The sequence below is a fragment of the Euphorbia lathyris genome, chromosome 4 (assembly GCF_963576675.1).
Source record: "Euphorbia lathyris chromosome 4, ddEupLath1.1, whole genome shotgun sequence".
Lineage (NCBI taxonomy): Eukaryota > Viridiplantae > Streptophyta > Magnoliopsida > Malpighiales > Euphorbiaceae > Euphorbia > Euphorbia lathyris.
Genome location: NC_088913.1, coordinates 19,956,283 through 19,983,288, shown reverse-complemented (window position 1 = coordinate 19,983,288; position 27,006 = coordinate 19,956,283). Strand labels below are relative to the sequence as shown.

Below are 27,006 nucleotides of genomic sequence, written 5' to 3'. Positions count from 1 at the left end.
TATGATTGGGGTTCACATTTTATTTTGCTTAGTTTTTGTTTTCTTTATTGTTTTTAGGTTGTAGAAATTTACTCTAAACATTAGAAGATAGGTTGAAGAAGAAGATGGGTTCAAGAAAATGAGGAGTTTGTAAGGGTATTTTTGAAAAATTGTATGGAAGTATCTAGTTTAGTATCATATGTCTAAATGAGTCTTACAAATGTAAATTAAATGGATTTCTCATAAGGTCTAGTTTTGTAATTTACCCCTAATGTTAGGGTAAATGTGTAAACAGGGGGTTAAGAGACTTGTTAATTCAGAAAAAAAAAAGTTTAAAATTATAAATTGGCTTAATACATCATTTGTCCTCTGAACTTGTCCAAAAAGCTTGATTGGCTCCCTGAGCTTTCAAAGTGTCCCGATAGCCCCTCTAAACTTGCATAAAATGTTTAAGTAGCCCCTGAACATACGTAAAATGTAATCAATTGATCACTTGGTCGCAAAAAAAAAAAAAGTAAGTTAAATGCGGAAGATGTATTCCACGCATCTTAGAATGTTATTACATAATTCAAAAATAAATTAAAAATGAAGTTATTACTTGATCAACTATACAACTTGTCTTCTCTAATATTAGAATCGCATACCCCAGTTTTGGTCGTTTTACTTTTTTTTAAGACTCGTACAATACATTTTCCGCATTTAACTTACTTTTTTTACAATTGAGTGATCAATTCACTACATCTTGTGTAAGTTCAAGGGGTTAAATGAACATTTTATGCAAGTTCATAGGACAAATGATGTATTAAGGCTTATAAATTATTCACTCTAAAATGTTTGACATGCGTGACGTGTCACATACCATATATCATCCGTACACCTAATCATACGCTAAAATTTATCAAGAAAAATAAACATAACTCTTTTAATAATTAAAGCTCTTTATAATTCTTGCATAATAACTCTCGCATCCGTTAAATAATTTAATGAGATAAGGTACCAAAATAGGCCTATGGTTTTTGAAAAAGTATCAATTTAGGCTCAACGTACAAAATAGCACTAATGTAAGCTTAACATTTAAAAAAGGCACCAATTTAGGCCTTGATAACGGAACGAGACACGTCATTGATATTATTCCGTTAAGTTCTGTCAATTGTACATAGGGGTGTTCATCGGTCAGTTCGGTCTAAAAACCGAACCGAACCGAAATAACCGAATAAGACCTAAAATTAAAACCGAACCTAACCGAATAATATTACAAACCGAACCGAGTATTTCGGTTCGGTTCGGTTTTCGGTTATGGAATTTGTTAAACAATTTTTTTTAGGATTTTAGTTACTTTTTACGTTAATTTAAATATACAAATGTTGACATATATCTTAGGCAAAAAGTATCATTAGGCCACTGATCTTTCATTTTTTTTATTCATTAAGCCCTTGATCTTTTATTTGGATACATTAAGCCCCTGATGACCAAATTAGTAAGTTGTGAATATAAAATACAGTTAACAGACTGTTATTCATTGTACTTGCATTCGAAATTTGTATTTTTTTTACTGTTTAAAGCAGTTTTGGATGTGTAATGTGTCTATAGGGAAGACTGTACAAACCTTAATTCAAACAGTAAAAAATATATTTTTTAATAATTTCAAATACAGATGATGTTAATAACATATTTTTAATAGAATTATATGTTTACAACTTACTAATTTGGTCATTAAGGGCTTAATGAGACAAAAAATAAATGATCAGTGGCTTAATGTATCCAAATAAAAAATCAAGGACTTAATGAACCAAAAAATAAAAAATCAGGAGCCTAATGATGCTTTTTACCTATATCTTAAGGCCCAACAATTGCCGACACACTATTTGATAAGGGCATTAAATAGTTTCACCATTACCTATGAATTGCAAAACTAAATCAAATATGCAAACTAAATTTAAAACTCATGCATGTATAATTACTGTTTTGTACAATTTATTATCAATATATGCAGTGCAACACATACAATTTGGAACATCAATTCAATTAATACAATAAAACTAAAATTGTAACTTTATAAATGAAAATAGAGTTACAGAGACTCTTAAACTTCTTGAATATAAAAATAAGGTTTTTTTATCATATTAATAATCGTTGTGGTTTTGAATTTGAAGAGGTAACTGAACAGTTGTCCATTCAAAAATTAAAAGTTTAAACCTAATTAGATAATTAATACAGTAGATAACTATTAATTAATATATAATAAATTTAATTAATTCTTATTTCGGTTCGGTTCGGTTATTTCGGTTATTTAGTTAAAAAAACCAAACCAACCGATATTATCGATATGTTTCAATATTACAAACTGAAACCAAACCTATTAGACCGAAAACCGAATTGAAAAATCGAAATTCATCGGTTCGGTCGGTTATTTCGGTCCGATTCGGCTTTTGAACATCCCTAATTGTACATGGAGAGAGAAATCAGAACTTAACAGAGTAATATAGAAATGACTTGTCCAATCCGTTTTCAAAGCCTAAATTGATACCTTTTTTAAATGTTAAGCTTATATAGGTGTTATTTTGGACGTGGAGCCTAAATTGATACTTTCCTAAAAACTATAGACCTATTTTGATACTTTATTCCTAATTTACTAATATTTGAACATCAATTGACCTAATAATAATTGATGACAAACATTCTCAAAGATAATGTTTCAAGTCTCTACTCGGATAGCAATATGTTTACCATCATTGGATATTACTCTCTACATATTATATTACTAGAAAAAATTATTCAAATTATTTTTATTAATTCTAAATGAAAATTTATATCACTTTGGAATTAGCCTTGAATTAGTATAAACAATGAAAGGACAACCACTTGAAATGAAAAGTTGGAAATCGATATATATATATATATATATATATATATATATATATATATATATATATATATATATATATATATATATATATATATATATAATACAAGGTAAATTAGCTATAAAAAATATCATGTGGTTAGATTTATTCTAGAATAAATTGTAGATGTAAAATGAGAATCATATTTTGCACCGTTAGCAAATCCAAGAATTTTAGCTAACACCGTTATAAATACTGATATGGAAAATCACATTTTTGTCCAATTTATTTTCTTCCTTTTTACTGTAAAATTGAAATGGAATTACCATCAACATACATGGAAATTTATGTTTTATTATTTATCAACTTTTGCTAACAATACATGTAACAATCGCGTCTGTAAAAAGTTCTTCAACATTCAAATTGATTAAAAATTATTTACGTTCTACTATCATAGTAAGAATTTATGGGTTTAAGAGTGGCACGGTTGTGTGCCGAATGAGGTGAAACTTTAAAAATTTATTAGTCAAAATGACTCATTGGTAGATCAAAATGTATATAGAAAATATGAGCATTGGCTCACTTCAGTGAATAATTTTCAAAAACCATTTGCCCTAATGAAATGTTAAAAAATGGACTCCATAGACTAAGTTTCGTATAGAACACAAGTTAGGTTTATGGATGTGGATGGTAATTTCAATTCTAATTTTACAGTAAAAAGGAAGAAAACAATGGGACATGCTTCAATAAATTGGACAAAATGCCACGTCAATATTTATAATAATGTCAGCTAAAATTCTTTGATTTGTTAACTGTGTTAGAGGCAATTCCCATTTTACATACAATCCCCCACAAACATAGGCGTCTCTCATGCCAAATTATCGGACTAGCATAGAATTTGTCCGCTTTTGCAAGAGGGCAACTATATTCACTTGTAGACCAGCAAAATAAATGATAAGATATTATTGTTAATATTCAATAGGCATATAAAGCCCGGCTTGTTGCCAAAAGGTTTCACCAATGACCTGGAGTTGATTTTTAGCAAACATACAGTCTTGTGATCAAACCCGCAACTATCCGACTTCTATTAAGTCTTGCAGTTTCTCACGGATGGTTTATTCACCAGTTAGACGTGTCCAATGCCTTTTTACATGGCACCCTTGATGAGCTTGTGTTTATGGAGCAACCTCCTGATTTTGTTAACCCTCAATTTCCAACTCATGTGTGTAAACTGAAAAAGAGCTTATATGGTCTTAAACAAGCTCCAAGAATGTGGCATAAATGCTTGACAAATGCCTTACTTGATTTCGGTTTTACTTGCTCGAAAGCATATTCTTCACTTACCTCAGTTCCAAAGGTGTTCGCATCTTTTGTTTAATTTATGTTGATGACATTTTGGTCATTGGCAGCAGCTCCATCAATGTGACTCGTCTTCTTGACTATCTCCAAACCAAGTTTGCAATCCGTGATCTTGGGAAATTGTCTTATTTCCTTGGCATTGAGGCTCATTGGGGTTCTCAGACTTTGTCTCTCCACCAGCACAAGTACATCCATGATCTTCTTGCTCGCGCCTCTATGCATGAATCTAAAGGTGTCTATACACCAGCATGCACTTCAATCAAACTATCTCCAGCTATTGGTGAGCCATTTGATAACCCGGGTCTTTATCGAAGCATAGTTGGTGGCCTACAATATGCTACGATTACTCGCCTTGACATTGCATATGATGTGAACAAAGATAGTCAACAAAGCATTTCTTTGAACATTTGTACTCATACTACTTTTACATCAATAAAGCATACCATTTTTTTCATCAATTCTCATGTCAATTATGTATTTTTATTTCCTTTACTTATTTGCAATATCTGTAAATATGACAGTGTTAGGAACCTGGGATGAGCTTTTTCAATCCTTGCGACCCTCGTCAAACGTTTCTATGTCATGAAGTTCATTTGATTATATAGAAAAGGATATCCTGGATTGTGAACTTCTGATACACTCGACTTTGGGTTTTACTTCCCGCTCTGATACCACTTGTTGAATAATTAGAGTACTTAAATAAAATATATCACTTTTACTATAACCAAAGTTATACCCAACAAACATGGATTAAATGCACATTGGTCAGTGAACTTATATGGTTGTTTTAAAATGGTCACTCAATTTCAATTTGTCTCAATAAAATCACTCAACTTTGAGTTTTGTTTTAATTAGATCACTCCGGCGATTTCAGTGGTTAAAAAACATCAAAATGACGTTATGACTGACACATCAGCATTCAACTTAGATCTTTGACCAGAACGATGTATCCACGTGTCAGTTATTTTTATGAAAACAACTAAAATATGTTTTTTTTCTTCATAAAAATAATTGACACGTGATAGTCAGATAGCGCATACGGAAATGTAATGTGTCCAGAATCAAAACTCAATCTGTCCACTAGCCAAGCATCACCACTAGGATTTATATGCATCTATCGATCTGATATTCTTCACAAGTAGCACTAAAACATTCAGTTGTTGATCTTCCACCATATTTACTCATTTCCCAAAAGAAAAAAGAAAAAACTATATAGTTACATAGGCTATCACCATGTAAAAAAAGGAGATGCAGTAACCTACAACTCAATAAAAAGCAACAAAACAGGAAAAAACAAATACCACCATCACATATTGCAACCTGTAAATAAACTCTCCTCTTTTGTCCGCGCTTGGGACCAGTTATGGGCATTAAGCCAAATAGGCAGAGTAATCTGTTGATTGGTGTTAGTAACACGCTAAATATTTAAAAGGTTTAATATGATATATTAGTCTGTTCAACAAATCACAAAGTTACCTGCAAACACAATTATATGATTACTCAGAGCAAAAATTCACAGCAAAAAGTCACCAGAAACAACATCCAACTCCATAGTTTAACTAAAAGGTTAAGCTAATAGTTAAAGGTCAACTTCATATTAATATCTGACACATCTTCACAAACGAATGTCCACTGTATTTGAAGTGGGTACGATACAGATCCATATTACCATGTCCTTCAATTTATTATTAAATAGGTTTGCTAAGAATGAAACCCTTGATCACTTAATCAATGAGATCAATGACATAGGGATGCCTTGTTATGTAACCAATTGAACCCTTGGCTTTGCGAACGCGTATGCGTTGTTTCTGTTCAAATCTCTTCCACTTCAAAGAAGAAGCAAACCTTGCTTTCCAATTACAGGTATGCGATGATACAGCTCCAGTGCCAAATTCGGACATATGTTTTTCCTTCCATAACTCATTGTTAGAAGATAAATACTTCATCTCTTTACAAACACATGCCACTCTAGCTATATCTTGACCGGGCAGTAACTCCAAAATGCTAAACTTTAAGTCTGCTGGAAGACCAATCAAGCAAGGGGGGAGATCCAAACCAGTTTTTTCACATAAATCAATCAACAGAGGCAAAGCTAGCCCATCCTTGACAAATTTCCACAACTCAAAAATAACTTTTTCAGCATTTGAATCCATCTCATTCACCCTATCACAGCCATCACCAGTTACCCAAAAAGTTCCAATAGCAGGAACAAATCTACTTTTATCTATGTTCAACTTATGCAGACCTAACTGGCTATTGGCCAAGGAGCCGTAGACATTAACATAATGCCCTAAATTCTGAAATTTCAGCACAATTGACTCTTTTGTATCATTAATATCATCAGATAAAAGTTGAGGAAGAGTATAGCTAACTGAGGTAGTGAAATTCATTGAAGCTTTCTCTTTCTTTTTCAATCCAGACATGGAATTGAAACCAACAAAGCCAGATTCTATGAGAACGGCATGAATAGCAAGAAAAACAAGCTTATTATCACTGAAATCATTACCCATATTTTCAGATAATACCCTCCTCAACAAATTTGGCTCGGATAATCTCTTTCCAATTTCAAGATCAATACATTCCCCACCTATATCTTCAATTTGAGACGGAGAATTACCTGGTTGTTGAGCAGAAGAAGAAGAAAAGTCATAATAGATGAGGTCGCCGGAGGTTATGCCGAGAGAGAGCAAGGAGTCATGGGGAGAGGGCGAGGAAAGCTCATCCTTTTCGTTGAGAGATAAACGGAGAGAAGATGGGAAAGTAGGAGGGTGAAAAAGGGAATAACATAGGTGATATTTGAGCTGTGGAATCGAGTAGATCACAGGTACTTCCAATGTCCGAGTTTCTTTGGATTGCAGGCTTCAAAATCTAAGCTTCATCATTTTGTGCTGATTTTTAGGGTTTTTTCCTTACTGGTTTTAGAGGTTTTTCTTCCAATTGATTTTAGGGTTTTTCCTAAATTTTTTTCTTCCAATCTATACTATATATATAACAGTGGAAGCTGGAAATGAAAAGAAATGTTTGAGAGACATTTTTGATGAGTTGTAACGTAGTAAAAAATCAAAATTAAAAAAATTTAATTAATTAAAAATAACATATTTATATATTAAATAATTATAACTCATTAATTAAAATAATAAAAGAAAGTAAAGTTAGGGGAAGATGAAAAAACAAAAAGCAAAGGAAATCCAAAAGCCACAAATAAATTTCTATATAATGAATGATAGATAGTTTTTTCCACCATTATATGCATTGGTCAGGATAGATAGTATTATATTTCTAAAAGTAATTATTCGATTTTTTTTCATATTTTGTAGTTATTTTGTTCTTAATTGTGTTGTTGTTTTATTTTTATTAAACAATAGTTGTTATAGTTTCATCTTTCAGATCCATTTCTGTCGTTATCCAGGTTCTATACATCTCACTACCTTATCCCTGTTTTGTTTTTTATTTGTTTTTTTTTTCAAACTCATATATCCAATTGAAGAAATCCGATAAAAATAAAAGATGTATGGACAACTAAAATCGAGAAACACAAAGGTGTCAAAAATTACAAGAAATTCTTATATTTCTCAAGGTAATTATTCGATTTTTTTATATGTTATAGTTATTTTGTGGTGTTTTATTTTTATTAACCAATAGTTGTTATTTTTTCATCTTTCTGATTCATTTTTGTCGTTACCCAAATTCTATAGTCTTACTACCTTATCCATGTTTTCTTTTTTATTTGTCTTTTTCTTTCAAACTGATATCTCCAATTGAAAAAATCCGATAGGAACAGAAGATACATGGACAACTAAAATTAGGAAACACAAAAGGTGCCAAAAATTACAAGAAATTCTTATATTTCTCAAGGTAGTTATTCGATTTTTTTATATGTTGTAGTTGTTTTTATTCTCAATTGTGGTGTTATTTTATTTTTATTAAACAATAGTTGTTATAGTTTCATCTTTCAGATATGAAATTCCATTTCTGTCGTTACTCAGGTTTCATACCTCTCGCTACTTTATCCATATTTTCTTTTTTATTTGTCTTTTTTTTCCAAAATGACTAAAATAAAGATTTTATATATTTGCATTCTTTTTTAGTATGTGTTGCTAAGTGTTATCGTTTCGATTATTAACTCTAATTAAAATTTAGATTTTCGGCTTTATATGAACTCAATTGTTAGCTTTAATTGAAGTTATAATTTTTCTAATTCGGAACCTGTTTAAACTCACTCATTTTTTAGTTTGAGTTTATCTAACGGATGTGGATTGTATTTTTTATTTTTATACATTTTGGTACAAATAGATATAAAGTTTCACACAATAGTTGTTCATTGAAGTTGGAGACATATTGAAGAAAATATTAAAGAGGTATTGAAATATTATACTTACAATGAAGTTTATTTCAATTATATATTATATTATATTATATTATTATTATTATTAAGTTAATTTTTCTCAATTCTCTAGATAAAGAGATTGTAAGCGTCTAATACACTTGATAAGATCTTTATTCTTGAAGAATTTGAATTATGCTAGATACAAATTCAAAATGAAGGTAAATAAAAATAAATTTTGATGCTCAAAATCCTAATAATGTACATTAACAATGGGATATTGAGATAATTGTTTTTGCTACATTGGCTTATATAGTTTTTAACTATTATATTGTGGTTTGTACAAAATTGTTAATATTTCAAGCGTTTTTAACAGATGAAAATGAAACATGATCATAGGACAAGTTGTTGGAAAATAATAATTAAAAAATATTATTATTTGAATCTCTTCAAATTCTTACATGTTGAGCATAATGATTCTAATTAATAGAATTAATTTCACATATTAATTAAAACCCTTTTTTTTTGTACTGAGTGGTTACAATTGCGATTTAATTCTATTTAACTAAAATTAATTTATGGACTTAATACTTCATTAAAAAAGATTAATTAATAGGAAAAAAATATTTCCACTCTCCTTTTTATATGCTTATATCTTGACATTCTCTCTTATTTTCGAAATAAACGAGAGGAAGATAGTTCTCTCCTAATAATTATCTTTTTTGTCCTTTCATTTTTGTTTTCTATTCTTTGTTTGTTTTTCTTGCTTACGAAATTCAAGAATATATAATTATTATAAAATATTAATGAAGTCAAATACTGATATCTGCGAGCGTGACTAATATTCTATACAGTGAAAGAATGAAGAACAAATTGATTGAATGTCTTGATGAGATTTTACGAGATTAAAATGGGAGAAACCATCATCTTAATCTGATTCAATTGGATATATTGGGTTATTGTAGCATAATGAATAATTGAATTCGAATACTTAGTGATCATGAAATTTCATCAAGTAATGAATTTGTGACTAATTCTTATGAATTTTATTTATTTTATATGTAACATATTGAATTAATAAAGTTTCTTCATTTGCAACATTAAAAGTATTGGTTGTAATAGTTTATAGCATAATATATTGATGTTGCTTCCATTTTAACATAGATTGTAATAATTCTTTTGTATCGCAGATATAACATTTAATTGTAATTGTAGTTTAATTCAATTTTTGCTTAACATGGATTATAATTTTTTGTATCACAGATATAATATTTAATTTTAATTTTAGTTTAATTGAATTTTTGGTTTTTTATTATATTCTAATATATTTCATAATTAATCTCCTATTTTATTATTATTATTGTTTCACAGAATTCCAGTTATAACAAAAATATGAAAATGTATTAAAATTACTAAAAAGTACAAACCATTGAATTTTGTAAAAATAAATAAATCATTCACCTTTAATTAAAATTCTATAAAAAAAATTAATGAATTATTTTCAAAATTGATTTAATTTGATTTATTAATAAAAAATATATATATTAATTTCCAATATACATAATATAAAAAAATTTCATGGCATGGTATAAAATTACTTAAAAGTAAATATGTCAATTTATTTATTTATCTAAATTATATAAAAGTTTCATATCTCGTGCATCGCACGGGTTTTAGACTAGTTTATAATAACTTTATATAGGTTGATCACCGACTTATTCAGCTTCTTAGCTAAGCTACTGGACTGCTTAAGTCTCAAGCATTTTAAACATGTTAATTCAGAAAAATAATTATCTCAGTGACAAAAAAATTATTTACTCTGAAAAAATTAAATTATAAATAATTTAATTTTCCTAATATTTGAACATCAATTGACCTAATAAAAATATATTTACCATCCCTATAGTTACTTCTATTTTTTTTTTAAATAATAAGAACTTTATTAATGAGAATTAGATAAAAAGAATATCGGACAAAAAATGAGGGGGACCATCCCACTCCATACGAACAGAATGTGACTCTACAGCCTTTGCTAAGCTATATGCTGCAGAGTTCGCTGATCGTTTGACAAAAGAAATTGAGACATTGTTTAATGCTCGCATTAAAGAAATACAATCGGAAATAATTCTGTATGAATAAGAAGATTAAAAGATGAATTGTTGATTGCTTGAACCACGGATAGGCAGTCAGATCTAATCTCCACGTTGCTTAAGTTGTTCTCCTTCAACCATGACAGGGTCTCCTTAACAGTCATTGCTTCGGCAACAATAGGCTCGTGTAGACCAACCATAGCAGCATGAGTAGCAAAAGTACAGGTGTCAGATGAGTCCCAAAGTAAAAAGTCGTAAGAGTTGTAGCCTTGTTCGTTGAAGATACCTACGTCGACGTTGCAAGCTAGTGAGTTGGCCTGTGGGTATTGCCATCGTGTAATTGGGGGGCTTGCTAGTTCTTTGTTTAGATCTGGATCTGTGAACAGAGTTCCAATTATTTACCTCTAAACCAGCCATTTCGACTATCCTGGTAGTCGTCTCTGAAAACCCTTTCCAAACTGTTTGATTCCGATTTCGCCAAAGGATCTATAATAGGCTAGCTACTTTTGATAGCTCTTCGCTATTGCTTCCAGAAAGCTCAGTCGATACCCATTCAAGGCAAGACTAGATTTGTAACATTCGACTATCCCGAAGTGGATTTCCCATACTCTTGTTGCTAACTCGCATATGAGGAAGGCGTGAGTTTCATCTTCACTGGGCTGTTTACAGATCGGACAGAATTTAGCGAGAGAGTTGTGCCTCCATTCCAAATTAGCCATGGTTGGTAAACTGCGTGATAGAAGACGCTATAAGAAGTTCACTATGCCATTTTCTCTTTCACATGACACAATATACATGACAGAGATTTGTTTCATGTCGTCTGATTATTTTTCGTGACAGTATATTAAAATTCTATCATCTTAAAGTGTAAGTTTAAATCAACTCAATTTCGTTGTGGCCTTCCGATGACACAAGTCTGTCATCTATAAAAAGCGCGCATTTAAGTCAAAATTTACTTAATCATTAGATGACAGTCGTTATAAATAACTATCATTGTTTGCGGAAAACAAAAAAAAATGGCAATTAAATTTTTACTTACACCGCCAACGAAAACTTATCGCGCTCAATGGGTTTGACTGAAATTCCAGCTCATATATAAACCCCTCTCTCATTCCAAATCCCTAACTAGGTTTCGTGCAGCTCGTCTTCATCTCTCCCACCCCTCTCCTTGGTTATCTCCGGCCGGTTGCTTTCTCATTGTAGCCTCTTAATCTACACGGTCACGTGCCATATCACGTGACAACAACAATTAAGGTTTCTATCATTTTCTTCATTAAATAGCCTGTTTGAGCCTTTTTCTCCGCCATAACTTAGGTCTAGAGTTATTAGTCTTTGTTTTCATTCTGTACTCTTTTTCGTTTCAATTTGTCTATGGATTTATACATTCTACTTCTCTGTTGTGATGAATTTTGACCTTTTGACATATGGATTCTCTTATGAGCCCATCTATGATGGAAACACGACCCACTTAGAAGTTTAAAGCTCAGATATTCAACATTCTAATTGTTCTTTGCTTGATTTTGATGAATTTATTTTGTTAGTTTTTGGTTCTAAAATTAAAATTTTAAGGGTGAAGAGGCGAAGTGACGATAGAAATTCATATAAAGACTTGTGGGAAACTTAGAACAACCGAAGGATAAACAATGAAACAATCCACAATCAACAAAAAAAACTCGAGCAAAGAGTCTTCGTGGAAATAAACTCAGACAAAGATGTCAAAACATGCATTGAGAAGCTAATGGAAACTCTTCGAAACTTTAAATCAATGCAAGACTAATACGGTGAAATGTAAAGGTAGATGATTGAAGCTCAAAAGGTCATCCATAAGGACAATCACAAATTGTTGGAATTCCTCCAAACCAAGAGCTTAACTGAGCAGGAAAGGCCAGAATAAGAACATGGTCAAGTTGCCTAGGCGAGCAACGGGCACCTCGCGGGAGCCTAACCCTTAGATGGGCATACTCATCCAATTTCTCCATGAGTGTTGGTAGACCAAAATGAGCCATGAGTTGTGAAATTTAAAGATTCCTATATAAAAAAAAGCCCTCGGTGAGCATCGATGGGAAAGTGACTTCCAGCAAAATCTTGCTACTACAACAAAGGAAGTGAAGATCCTAACCAGCAATGTGAAGATCCTAACCAGCAATGTGCTACATTCATAAACATGAGCAACCTTTGCTCTAAAAGAGATCATGTCATATGTGTTGACATTTTGATTTTCTGATTCAAAGTTGTTTTTTACTAGGTCTAGTTTTACTGGTTCTTTATTTTGTTAGGGGATAAGTAGTGGCTAAAACATAGGATTTTATTATTTCCTTTATAATCTCTCTTCTTGTTACATTATAAGCCTATAGAAATGCGACAATCTGTACCTTTTCAATGGTCAAGTATGTCATTTGGAATTTTGTCTTAATAAATTTATTGTCCCTCTATTTTACCCATAACTTCAACTGCCCTAGTGCAATAGTCATGTATTCGCCCTATAAATATTTAATTAATCTATTTACTATTCAGTTGTATCATTGCTATAAATTCCAATAGATTTTGATGTTGCTGTAAATATCTATATTAAACTTATTATTAACTAGTACAAGACCAACATTATGTTTATTAAAAAAAATACTATGAAAAATCTTTTATATTTGCAAAATACATCACTTTAGACAACGAAAAAAGTCAGTATTTTAGCAACCGATTTTCATACGGTCGCTAAAAATAGTAGCTAACTAGCTATTTTTTTATAGTGTATATGTTGTTAAAAATATCCTAGTCTGTGTGGCTAAGATTAAATGGATTAGCATCTTCTGACTAATTCAAAATTTAATTAGTGACAGATATCATATAATATCTCGTATTACCACTTGTTGGCTTGGATTCAGTAGATAGATGTGTCTGGTTGTTTAACAAGCACGCTCAATATTTTGTTAATGGCTCATTTAGTTTACTTGTTGTGGGAAAAAATGTTTTTCCAAAAAGAAAAGTTATTTAGACATCAGATAAGCAGAGGCTTTATGAATTTGTGAAGTTTTATCTTAGTCGAAGAGCTGAATTACAGAAGAGTTATTTTGGAATCAGATTCAAAGGTTACCATAGATGCTTTTAATTTGTATGACGATGATTTTTCTAAGTTTGGTTTCATTATTAGTCAATGTAGGAGTCTAGTTGTATAGTGTTTGTTTTGTTTGTCCAATTTATTGAAACATGTCTTATTGTTTTCTTCTTTTTTACTGTAAAATTGGAATTGGAATTACCATCCACATAATATGGATTCATAAACCTAACTTGTATTTTATACAAAACTTAATCTATAGAGTCCATTTTTTAAAGATTTCATTAGGGCAAATGGTTTCTGAAAATAATTCATCGAAGTGAGTCCAATGCTCATGTTTTCTATATGCATATCTACTACTAATGAATCATTTTCACTAATAAATTTTCAAAGTTTCACCTCATTCGGCACACAACCGTGCCACTACTTCCATTTTTAAACCCATGAATTGTTACTAGAATAGTAGAACGTAAATAAATTTTAATCAATTTGAATTTTGAAAAACTTTTTACTAGACGCGATTGTTACATGTATTGTTAGCAAAAGTTGATATAATAAAACGTAAATTTCCTTATATGTTGATGGTAGGGATGGCAACGGGTAGGGTACCTGCGGATAATGACAATCTCAAACCCTTATCCGTTTATTGTTTAATTACCCGTCCCATTTAATTCACGGGTACCCATGGGTACCCTTACCCGTTAAGAATCACTAAATAAAATAAAAAATATTACAAATTTAACAAAGTATAAATTTAATAAATCATTTATTTAAAAATTGAACAAATTGAACCTTAATCAATAAAAATAAAATAGCTTAGTGTTATCACTTAATGGTCGAAGAACAAAAGGTTGGTGTTCAAATCTCACATTTTATATCTAAAACACAATAATATTTTTTAATATATAAAAAATTATGACGGGTAACGGGTACCGGGTACCCTAGGGGGTCTTCCCATACCCGTCCCATTACCCTAACGGGTAATGATTTTGATCCCATACCCGTCCCATACCCTTGTACACAGGGCACGGGTAGTCTCATTAGGGTCGGGTAGTACCGGATACCCGCGGGTAGGGTACCCGTTGCCATCCCTAGTTGATGGTAATTTCAATTCCAATTGTACACTAAAAAGGAAAAAAACAATGAGACAAGTTTCAATAAATTGAACTAAAATGTGATTTCCATGTCAGTATTTATAACAGTGTCGGCTAATAAAATTCTTGGATTTGCTAATGATGCAAAAGATTATTCTCATTTTACATGCAAGAAAACCAGAATAACCAATTTTGGAATAAATCTAGCCGCATGATATTTTTTTTTTCTAAACTAATTTAGCCTATATTATATATCTTTGTAAGAATTCATCAATTTTCAACTTTTCATTTCAAGTGGTTGTCCTTTCATTATTTATACTAATTAAAGGCTAACTCCAAAGTGATATAAATTTTCATTAGAATTAATAAAACAATTTGAACGAATTTTTTCTAGTAATATGTAGAGCGTAATATCCAATGATGGTAAACATATTTCTATGGTATATGACACATCACACATTTTAGAGTAAATAATTTATAATTTTAAACTTTTTTTTCTGAATTAACAAATCTCTTAACTCGTGTTTACACATTTACCACTTAACACTAGGGATAGTTTAGAGTAAATTTCTACAATCTAAAAAAAAACGAAGAAAACAAAAACCAAACACAATAACATACCAACCCCAATCATAAAATAAGAACCCTAAATGGGTTCTCATTTCATAAAATGTGAACTCATATCATAAAATACAAACCCCAATTGACTAGCATTTTATGAAATGCGAACTCTAATCATAAAATAAGAATCCATTAGGGTTCACATTTAATAAAATTAAACTCATTAGGGTTCTCATTTAATAAAATTTGTATCCATATAATAAAATACGAATATGAAAGATTGTAAATGAGGATTGAAATCATTAACCAAAACTTTTTATTAAGAATAATGAGAACTCATAGGACGCTATAATGTTTACATTCAAAATTTACTTTTACATATTCTTCATTGTTCTTAGTTTCTGTTTTTGTTTTCTTCATTGCTTTTAAATAGAAACATTGTCCTTTAGAGTGTTATTTGCTCTTCTTTAGTTTAAATTGCCTATTATAAATTGTCTACTAGATTAGGAAGAAGAGGATTGAAGAAGATAAGGTTGAAGAAGATGAAAGGTTTACAAATGTATTTTTGAAAAAAAATGTATCGAAAGAATCTAATTTGGTAAATGTCTAAATGAGTCTAGAAATATAAATAATGAGTCCAGAAATATAAATGTACTTCTATGATCTACATTTGTAAATTACCGGAAATTAAAGACCAAACAGATCAAAAGTATCTAAAATTGCTAAAGGTGTGACCTCATATATTTGGAGTGTTTGGTGGAGAGAGGTTTGGAATGAAAACGCTAATTTAGAAAAAGCTCCTATACAATTAACGCTTTGCAATATTAAAATTAATGGACTTCTTTAACCCTAATTATTTTAAATATATTTTTATGTATTAAAAAAAATGCCCTTACTCATCTTTTTGCATAAACCGCTATTATCAATCAGCTAATTTTTACCAAACAGATCTACACAACCTGCAGAGGTTAATAGTAGGGGAAATAAAGAAGCTCAATATCATTGGGCTACATTATTATTATAAATAATATTCAACACAATGAATAATCTAATACGCATATAACCGTACAAACCAAACTCTACTTTCCATGATCTTCCATCCATGGAAACATATAAATCAAACTACCATAGGAACATATACAAGATCATAAAAACTCAACAAACATATAAATCAAACTACCACATGTACATATACATGATCATATATATGATCATATATAAGGTTCAATTTCTTCAAATTTCAATTCAATACTAAAAAATACTTCCCTTCCATTTTTAGGAGATATCAACTCAGTTTTCTTAACCATGACCAGTGGAATTAGAAGCAATTGATTACAAATTTTTTCCTCAAATCATTTACTTGTGGTTGAGCTTGCAAAAAAGTGTTATAGACAGAATCTTTTTCGTTCATCAATAAACAAACTTGACTCTCAATTCCCTCTTTTCTTCTAACAAAATCTTTTTTGAGACGTCAACTTACCTCATTAAATGATCTATCTATTGACAAATACTGCTATATTTATCTTTTTTCATCTTCAAGGTGAGCCTTTAAACCATGAATCTAATCCTTAAAGAACTCGATCCCATTCTCCTTCTGTCCATCCTCTCTCACCGAACTTCTCACGAGAAGTCTCATTGCAACCATCCATGTTTCGATGAAAACAAGAAAAAAATCTCTTATTTATCTTTAAACATACTCTCTCCTCACCTTCACGAAGGAATTCCAACAATATGACAAAAATTTACCTGCAACAAAGATTTAAACATCCAATTCATCCCTCTCTTGAGGAATCCCTCAGCAAGTTAAATCTTTGTTGCATGCCAAACATAGTTTAGAGATTTAGCTAGGTCAGACTGATGCCGAAAAAATCTAATGGGAAACTAAATTCGTTCTCGAAAGTAAGAAGAGAGTATGTTTGAAGATAGAAGAGATGGTTTCTTGTTTTCGTCAAAAAAACAAATAGATGCAAAGCGAGTTCCCCCGATAAGTTCGGTGAGATAGAATGCAGAGAAGGAGAATGGGATTAGGTTCTTAAAGGGTGAGATTGTTGAGTCAAAGGTTAACCTTAAAGATAAAAGAGAAAAATGTAACCGAATTTGTCAACAAATGGACCAATTGATGAGGAAAGTTGAGGACCAAAAGAAGATTTTGTTAAACGAAAATAAGGGAATGGAGGGCACAGTTAGGTTTGTTGAAGGAAAAAGATTTAGTCCAGGACACTCTTTCGCAAGCTTAAGTGAATGATTTGAGGAAAAATTGGACTCAATTGACTCTAATTCCGCCAAAGCAATGATCATGGTTAATGTCAATCTAAAAAGGAAGTAGTCAATAATACTAAACAGAAACTTGATGAAATTAAACTTTATGCAACTAAATAAAAGTTGTTGTTCGGATTCAACCATGTTCCCAACAAATTTACACAACTATCTCAACAATTACTTGTTCAGATACAATTTACGTGTTCAGATTCAATCATTTGTTTGATTTTTTTTTCTTATAAATCAAACAGAAAACAATCCAGCTTTTATCTAACCAAAATCAAAGCCGCTAACATAGTGTTGTCCTACTGGAAATGGAAACAGAGTTAATGGAAATCTGAATTTTATCAATTATGCATCAGAACAAGGGCACAAATCTACCAGAATGCTAAACCAGTTCACTGTAAATCTAAGAATAAAAGGATTGCCTAACTCAACAAAGCAATTCGTTTCCTAATCATCTCCGCTATGGATTTCAATCAGACAAAGAGCATCAGTTCTCCAAGGTGATGTAGCATCAAATAATAAAATTCAGTCGCAAATTACCAATTAAAACATGAGATTCATCATATGCCCAGTAATCCACAAACCAGAAACAAACAAAAAAATCGAGTGGATAAACTAGGTTTGAACCAAAATTTACAGAATAATTTTAAATTTGAGGGTTAATTTGCGATCAGAACCTGTCGAGATTCACAATAACACCACCATAATCAGTGAACTGATGAACTTCTTTCGTCACTTCGCCTCTTAACCCTCAAAATTTTAATTTTAGAAACGAAAACTAACAAAAAAAGAAGAAAAGAAAGAAATCATCAAAATCAAACAATGAGCTCAGAACTTCTTAGAGGGTTGTATTGCCATCAAACACGGACTCATAAGAGAGCCGCATCTGGTACACAGTAAAAATTCATCATAACAGAGAAGTAGAGTATATAGATCTAGAGAAAAATTGAAAGGAAAATTTATTGTCATTTGGAATTTTGTCTTAATAAATTTATTCTCCCTCTATTTGATCCATAGCTTCAACTACCCCTAGCGAAATAGTCATGTATTCGCCCTATAAATATTTAATTAATCTATTTCCTATTTAGTTGTATCATTGCTATAAATTCCAATAGATTTTGATGATGCTATAAACACCTACATTAAACTTATTATTAACTAGTACAAGACCAACAGTATGTTTATTAAAAAAAATACTATGAAAAATCTTTTATATTTGCAAAATACATCATCTTAGACGATGAAAATAGTCGGTATTTTAGCGACCGATTTTCATACGGTCGCTAAAAATAGTAGCTAACTAGTTGTTTTCTTATAGTGTATATCTTGTTAATAATATCCTAATCGGTGTGGCTAAGATTAAATGGATTAGAATCTTTTGACTAATTAAAAATTTAATTAGTGACAGATATCATAGAATATCCCATATTACCACTTGTTGGCTTGGATTCGGTAGATAGATGTGTCCGGTTGTTTAACAAGAACGCTCAATATTTTGTTAAGGGCTCATTTAGTTTACTTGTTGTGAGAAAAAATGTTTTTCCAAAAAGAAAAGTTATTTTGACATCAAATAAGCAGAGGCTTTTCGAATTTGTGAAGTTTTATCTTGGTCGAAGAGCTGAATTACAGAAGAGTTATTTTGGAATTAGATTCAAAGGTTACAGTGGATGCTTTAATTTGTATGACGATGATTTTTCTAATTTTGGTTTCATTATTAGTCAGTGTAGGAGTCTTGTTGTTGTATAGTGTTTGTTTTGTTGGTCGACAAGCGAATATAGTTGCCCTTTATTGCAAAAGCGGACAAATTCTATGCTAGTCCAATAATTTGGTATGAGAGACGCCTGCGTTTGTTGGTGATCTCATGTATTTGGATTGTATGTAAAATGAGAACTACCTCTTACACAGTTAGCAAATCAAAGAATTTTAGTTAAAATGTTATAAATATTGATGTGGTATTTTGTCCAATTTATTGAAGCATGTCTGATTGTTTTCTTCTTTTTACTGTAAAATTGGAATTGAAATGACCATCCACATACATGGAATATGGATCCATAAACCTAACTTGTATTTTATATAAAACTTAATTTATAGAGTCCATTTTTTTAAGATTTTATTAGGGCAAATGGTTTTAAAAAATAATTCAGTCGAAGCGAGTCCAATGCTCATGTTTTCTATATGCATATCTACCAATCAATCATTTTCACTAATAAATTTTCAAAGTTCCACCTCATCCGGCACACAACCATGTCACTACCTCCATCTCTAAACCCATAAATTGTTACTACAATAGTAGAACATAAATAATTTTTAATCAATTTGAATTTTGAAGAACTTTTTACAGACGCGATTGTTACATGTATTATTAGCAAAAGTTACATGTATTATTAGCAAAAGTTGACGTAAATTTCCATGTATATTGTTGGTAATTTCAATTCCAATTTTACAGTAAAAAATAAGAAAACAATGGTACATATTTCAATACATTGGACAAAAATGTGATTTCCATATCAATATTTATAACAGTGTCAACTAATAAAATTCTTGGATTTACTAACAGTGTAAAAGACAATTCTCATTTTCCATCCAAGAAAACTAGAATAACCGAAAACTAGAATAACCAATTCTAGGATAAATCTAACCATGAATTTTTTTTTTAGCTAATTTAGCCTATATTATATATCTTTGTAAGAATTCATCAATTTCCGTGGTTGTCCTTTCATTATTTATACTAATTAAAGGCCAACTTCAAAATAATATGAATTTTCATTTAGAATTAATAAAATAATTTGAACATATTTCTAACCGAGTAGAGACTTGAAACATTATCAATTATTGTTTGGTCAATTGATGTTCAAATATTAGCAAAATTAAATTATTTAACGGATGCAGTTACAATAATTATTTAAAAGAATTATTTTTATTTTTCTTGATAAATTTTAGTCATACAATTAGATGCACGAATGATATGGTATATGACACATCACACATTTTAGAGTAAATAATTTATAATTTAGACTTTTTCTGAATTAACAAGCCTCTTAACCCGTGTTTACACATTTACTGTTTAACATTAGAAGAAATCCGTTTACACTTTTAGACTCATTTAGAAATATACTACTAAACTAGATACTTCCATACAATTTTTCAAAAATACCCTCACAAGCTCTTCATTTTCTTCAACTCATCTTCATCATCGACCTATCTTCTAAATGTTTAAAATAAATTTCTACTTCCTAAGAACCGAAGAAAACAAAAACCAAGCATAATGACATGCCAACCCCGACCATAAAATGAAAACCCGAAATGGATTCTCATTTCATAAAATGCAAACATGAAAGATTAAAAATGAAAATTCAGATCATCAACCAAAGCTTTTTTATCAAGAATGAGAACTCATAGGAAGCCGTATTGTTCATTGTTCTTAGTTTCTATTTTTGTTTTCTTTGTTGTTTTTAGATAGAAACATAGTCCTTTAGAATGTTGTTGCTGTTCTGTAAAGGTATTTTTGAAAAAAATGCATTGGAAGAGTGTAGTTTAGTAAATATCTAAATAAGTCTACAAATATAAATGTACTTTTTCTATGGTCTATTTTGTATATTACCCGAAATTAAAAGCCAAACAGATCAAAAGGGTCTAAAATTGCTAAAGGTGTGACCCCGTATATTGTTAAACCCAAAATAATGCATAAAAGCAAGTGTATACTTTATCACCTCATTAAAGAGTGACTTCATATATTGTTGAATCAACTTTCAATCTTTTGGTAACAACTTGCAGAGGTTAACAGTAGGTTAAATAGAGAAGCCCTATATCATTGCACTGCATTATTATTATAATAACTAATATTCAACACAATGAATAATCTAATACGCATATAACTGTACAAACCAAACTCTATTTCCATGATGTTCCATCCATGTAAACACATAAATCAAACTACCATAGGAACATATACAAGATCATCAAAACTCAACAAAGTCTAGCAACATACAATGCAATAGAGACTGCAAACAAAAATGCTGTTGCAGAAGAAATAATGACCAATAAGCCCTTCTAAATTCTGTGGTAATTCTATTTGATGCTTAATTTCCTCAACTAATGTCTCATTGATCCTAAATGCACTTTTGATAAGTTCAATTTTAGTTGCATAAGGTTGAATTTCACCAAATTTCAATTCAATACTAAAATATACTTCCCTTCCATTTTTAGAAGACATATCAACTCTGCAGTTTTGTTAACCGTGACCAGTGGAATTAGAATCAATTGATTCCAAATTTTTTCCTTCATCAATAAACCAACTTGACCCTCAATTCTCTCTTTTCTTCTAAAAAAATCTTCTTTGAGACATCAACTTACCCCATTAAATGAGCTATCTATTGACAAATACTGCTATATTTATCTTTTTTCATCTTCAAGATGAGCCTTTAAACCATGAATCTTATCCTTAAAGAACTCGATCCCATTCTCCTTCTGTCCATCCTCTCTCACAAAACTTCTCACAAGAAGTCTAGTTACAACCATTCCTGTTTCGATGAAAACAGGAAAAAAATCTCTTATTTATCTTTAAACATGCTCTCTCCTCACCTTCACAAAGGAATTCAGTTTCCAAATAGATCTTTTTTCACAGCAATGACAAAAAAATTCCTGCAACAAAGATTTAAGCATCCAATTGATCCCTCTCTTGAGGAATCGCTCAGCAAGTTAAATCTTTGTTGCAAGCCAAACATAGTTTACAGTTTTAACTAGGTCAAACTGATGCCGAAAATATCTATTTGGAAACTAAATTCGTTCTCGAAAGTGAGAAGAGAGTATACTTGGAGATAAAGAATGGATTGTTTCTTGTTTTCATCAAAACTCAAATAGATGCAATGGGAGTTCCCCAAAAGGTTTGGTGAGATAGAATGCAGAGAAGGAGAATGGGATTAGGTTCTTAAAGGGTCAAATTGTTGAGTCAAAGGTTAACCTTAAAGATGAAAGAGACAAATGTAGCCAGATTTGTCAACAAATGGATCAATTAATGAGGAAAGGTGAGGACCAAAAGAAGATTTAGTTAAACAAAAATAAGGGAATGGAGGGCAAAGTTAGATCTGTTGAGGAAGGAAAAAGATTTAGTCCAGGACACTCAATTGATTCTAATTCCACCAAAGCAATGATCATGGTTAATGTCCATCTAAAAAGGAAGTAGTCAATAATACTAAACAGAAACTTGATGAAATTAAACTTTATGCAACTAAATAAAAGTTGTTGTTGGATTCAACCATTTACCCAACAAATTTACACAATTATCTCAACAATTACTTGTTCAGATTCAATCATAACAATTACTTGTTCAGATTCAATCATTTGTTTGATTTTTTTCTTATAAATCAAACAGAACACAATCCAACTTTAATCTAACCAAAATCAAAGCCACTAAAATAGTGTTGCCCTATTTGAAATGGAAACAGAGGTAATGCAAACCTGAATTTTATCAATTATGCATCAAAATAAGGGAACAAATCTACCAGAATGGTAAACCAGTTCACTGTAAATCTAAGAATAGAAGGATTATCTAACTCAACAAAGATCGGCAAGAGGCAGCAATTCGTTTCCTAATCATCTCCGAAAGTGAATTTCAATCAGACGAAGGGCATCAGTTCTCCAAGGTGATTTAGCATCAAATAATAAAATTCAGTCGCAAATTACCCATTAAAACATGAGATTCATCATACACCCAGTAATCCACAAACCAGAAACAAAAATAAATCGAGTGGATAACCTAGATTTCAACCAAAATATACAGAATAATTTTAAATTTTGAGGGTTAAATTGCGATCAGAACCTGTCGAGATTCACAATAACATCACAATAATCAGTGAACTGATGAACTTCTTTCGTCACTTCGCCTCTTCACCCTCAAAATTTTAATTTTAGAAACGAAAAATAACAAAAAAAAAAGAAGAAAAGAAAGAAATCATCAAAATCAAACAATGAGCTCAGAACTTCTTAGAAGGTTGTATTGCCATCAAACACGGACTCATAAGAGAACCGCATCTGGTACACAGTAAAAATTCATCATAGCAGAGAAGTTGAATACATAGATCTAGAGAAAAATTAAAAGGAAAATACAGAATCGAAACAAAGACGGTAAACCTAAATTATGGAGAAAAGAGGGGCTGAAGCAAGCTATTTATAGAAGGAAACGATAGAAACCTAATTTGTTTTATCACGTGATATGGCACGTGACCTTGTATTCTAGTTGATCGCTTCTTGGTAAATTACACTCTTGCCTTTCTATTTTGAATATACATTTTTCATTTTATTATCTAAATTAAATTTCAGTTTTTAACATAAAAAAAAAATGTAAGTTATGTGTGGAAGCGAGGACTCCACATTTGAAGAGCAGCCTTCAGTCCGAGAACTTTTTTTCCTATCGAATATATTAAAATTTTACCGTTTTAGTGTGTTAAGTGTTAAAAAATTAAAATTATCTAATCTTCAAGAGAAACAAAATATATATCTTTTTATTTTGATTTTTAAATTTCTCATATTTTTAAGTCTCAAAAGTTTAAAAAAAAATGAGTTCAAAAGGTAAAGAAAATAAATAAAAATAATTTCATATATTATATCAAAATTCAATCTTTAAATTTGTACTAATTTGAAATTAATAAAAAAAAATTAGGCTAAATAATTGGAGATTGATTGTTAATTTTGAAAGATATAGGATTTAATTAATTTTAGCCTAAAACTAAATCTATCCAAAAGAAAAAAATAAACAAATTTTAGCCGCATTTATTTAAGAAATAGACTTTAATTCTGTTAAGGTTTTATAGCCGTGGATAAAATTTGTACAACTTATTTTTTGTTTTGAATTCAATTCTAAAAATTTCCAAAATTTCTGAATTCGAGGATTGATATCTAGAATTTCCACAATTTTCAAATTTTCAAGAACAACACTTTTCAAACAGATAAATGCATTTATCTCACTTAGCTTTTTAACAAACAAATGGAAAAACACCAATGAATTTTTTTTTACATAAGTTATTTACCTAGTTGTACAAGCACAATTCAAAATTTGGCTACATTGCTCCCAAATATTGCTCAGTTTTTGTAACTAAATAACTTGTTCCCCAAAGAGTGAAATTTTTGTTTTTTTCTTTAAATATTTCTCTATATTATCCAAATGAGTCGAATAGGTACTATGATCCTGAAGTTGGACCTTGAAAAAACGTATGATTGAATAAGTTGGTCTTTTCTGAAGGATACTCTTCCTCTCTTGAGGTTGAGCCCGCTTTGGATTCAGCTTATCTTGAACTGTGTTTCTGATTCGGCTATGAATGTTCTGTGGAATGGGGAAAAACTTCATGGATTCACTCCGTCAAGAGGCTTTAGACAATGTGATCCTCTATCCCCATATTTGTTTGTCTTGTGCTTGGAGAGACTCAGTCATATGATCGAGGATGCAGTTGCTAGTAAGCAGTGGAAACCGATGAGCATCCGTAGGGCGGACCGCAAGTCTCCTACCAGACCCATGTTATCACTAATATTTTGGACTGTTTTTGTAGTGCTTCGGGGCAAAAGGTTAGTTTGAATAAGTCTTGTGTCTTCTTCTCTTCGAATGTATTGGAGGATGACAAGCGTGCTATGTGTGACATTCTGGGCTTTGCGAGTACCACAGAGTTAGGGAAGTATTTGGGGATGTCGCTGATCCATTCTCGTGTGACTAGGGAGACGTATCAGCTTGTCGTTGATCGGGTTCAGAATAGACTTATGGGGTGGAAGTCTAAATGCTTGTCGTTGGCGGGTCGGGCCACTTTAATTCGGTCTGTCACCTCCTCTATACCCAGTTATGCTATGCAAACTGCTCTAATACTGATGAGCATCTGTCGACGCATTGATCGCTACAATCGAGCGTTTTTGTGGGGTTCAGTTGAAGGCCATCGAAAAATTCACCATGTTGCCTAGGCTAATGTCTGTAGACCAAAGCTTCTTGGAGGATTGGGGTTGCATGAAACACGACCGTTTAATCTCGCCTTCCTTGCTAAGCTTAGATGGAAGATGTTAACTAGTGATACTAGGCATTGGGTTGCCATTTGAATAGGGTTCCTCATAAAAAGTTAGTTAAAACTCCTTATGAACTGTGGAAGGGGTTTGCACCCAATTTGAATTTTTTGAGAGTTCGGGGTTGTCTTGCTAAAGTTGCATTTCTATCCTTTAGAAAGCCAAACATAGGACCCAAGACCTTTGATTGTGTTTTCATTGGTTATGCCTCAAATAGTGCCGCTTATAGGTTCATGAATCTGAACGACTATAGCATATGTGAATCTAGAGATGTAGTGTTTTTTGAAAACATCTTTCCCCTAAAGAAAGACAAACAGTGTGATGCAACTAGTGCTTCTACTTCATTACTGATAACACTGGAGAAATTTCCAATCAGATCACGTCCCTGTGAGGCGCCGTTGGGATCGGCCGGGGACACTCCGATGCCAAAGTCAGTAACAAATATGGAGAATAAACTGTATGGACAAAGCTTAGCGAAGAGTAAGAATATATATATACCTCGATAGCCTAGACGTAGGCTATTTATAGTTTGATGGATTTGTAACTTCTAGGTAACTAGAGAGTCTCCATTAATGCTCATTTAATGGCGATTACAAGTTACTCTTAACCTGGCGGGTTAAGACTATTAATGATTCATTTAATGATCATTATGGCCGAGTTGACGGTTAGCCGTTACTTAGGTAAATGGAGAGATTCGCCATAGAGATCCGCCAGCGGATCTCTTAGAGCTAACCCAGGGGGATCCTCCGGGCGGCTTCCTATGCCACGTGGCATACTTGAGGCGATTATCTCTTTTGGTCCTTGCGATAATATCCCGATGTTATCAGAAGCCCCCTCAAAAGGCTTTTAAAGTCCTTCAGGGCTTTTGGACTTCTGCGCGCCGTTCTATGCTTCTGTGAGCATTTTGTTCGATGTTCTTTTATGGCCGGCACATATAGTGACATCATAATTGTGACGGATGATTTGATTTCGTCTGTTCGTTAGATTTTATCCCTTAGGTGGTATCTTTACTGGTGGCGAATCTATGAATGTGGAGGAGGACCCTCAAGTAGTGAGGGCGAAGAAGAAAGGGGATAACCCTATTTTTCCGCTTTTACTTAAAGATTGGAGTAGGTGGCCAGCCATACTCCATTATATGAACCTTTGTGAAGGTTTTGAAGCTGTTCTATTCCTTCTTGGAGGAAGTAAAGCTGCCCAGGGGTTCAATTTGTTACCTATCTTTAAGGTGAAATGATCCGCCCGCAGGACTTATAAATCCTTCTCTGGGAAGGATATGAGAGTGTAGAGACCTTGCGTCCAAGGATCGTTTTAACTCTATCGGTGACCATGATCCGCCTAGTGGCGGATCTATTGTGAATGTAGAGAACTCGGGATGTTCTCTTTGTAACATACTGAAATTGCAACA

The 27,006-nt window shown here is 31.6% G+C and overlaps 1 protein-coding gene and 6 non-coding genes across 7 annotated transcripts; all 7 read right to left on the bottom strand.

The window, feature by feature from the left end:
- Positions 1 to 5,651: 5,651 nt before the first annotated feature.
- LOC136227681 (F-box protein SKIP22-like) lies at positions 5,652 to 7,042 on the bottom strand (the record flags this gene model as incomplete). Its single annotated transcript, XM_066016409.1, has 1 exon — positions 5,652 to 7,042. A coding segment is annotated over one exon (1,137 nt), but the record flags the coding sequence as incomplete, so codon positions are not given.
- Positions 7,043 to 18,043: 11,001 nt separating this feature from the next.
- LOC136228345 (small nucleolar RNA Z101) lies at positions 18,044 to 18,137 on the bottom strand. Its single transcript, XR_010688670.1, has one exon. It is a non-coding gene; the product is annotated as a small nucleolar RNA Z101 (small nucleolar RNA).
- A 93-nt stretch (positions 18,138 to 18,230) lies between these two features.
- Positions 18,231 to 18,305, bottom strand: LOC136228357 (small nucleolar RNA snoR14). The gene has a single exon (XR_010688681.1). It is a non-coding gene; the product is annotated as a small nucleolar RNA snoR14 (small nucleolar RNA).
- An 83-nt stretch (positions 18,306 to 18,388) lies between these two features.
- Positions 18,389 to 18,480, bottom strand: LOC136228353 (small nucleolar RNA U61). Its single transcript, XR_010688678.1, has one exon. It is a non-coding gene; the product is annotated as a small nucleolar RNA U61 (small nucleolar RNA).
- A 4,705-nt stretch (positions 18,481 to 23,185) lies between these two features.
- LOC136228346 (small nucleolar RNA Z101) lies at positions 23,186 to 23,279 on the bottom strand. The gene has a single exon (XR_010688671.1). It is a non-coding gene; the product is annotated as a small nucleolar RNA Z101 (small nucleolar RNA).
- A 92-nt stretch (positions 23,280 to 23,371) lies between these two features.
- Positions 23,372 to 23,446, bottom strand: LOC136228355 (small nucleolar RNA snoR14). Its single transcript, XR_010688679.1, has one exon. It is a non-coding gene; the product is annotated as a small nucleolar RNA snoR14 (small nucleolar RNA).
- An 86-nt stretch (positions 23,447 to 23,532) lies between these two features.
- LOC136228351 (small nucleolar RNA U61) lies at positions 23,533 to 23,624 on the bottom strand. The gene has a single exon (XR_010688676.1). It is a non-coding gene; the product is annotated as a small nucleolar RNA U61 (small nucleolar RNA).
- Positions 23,625 to 27,006: the final 3,382 nt, after the last annotated feature.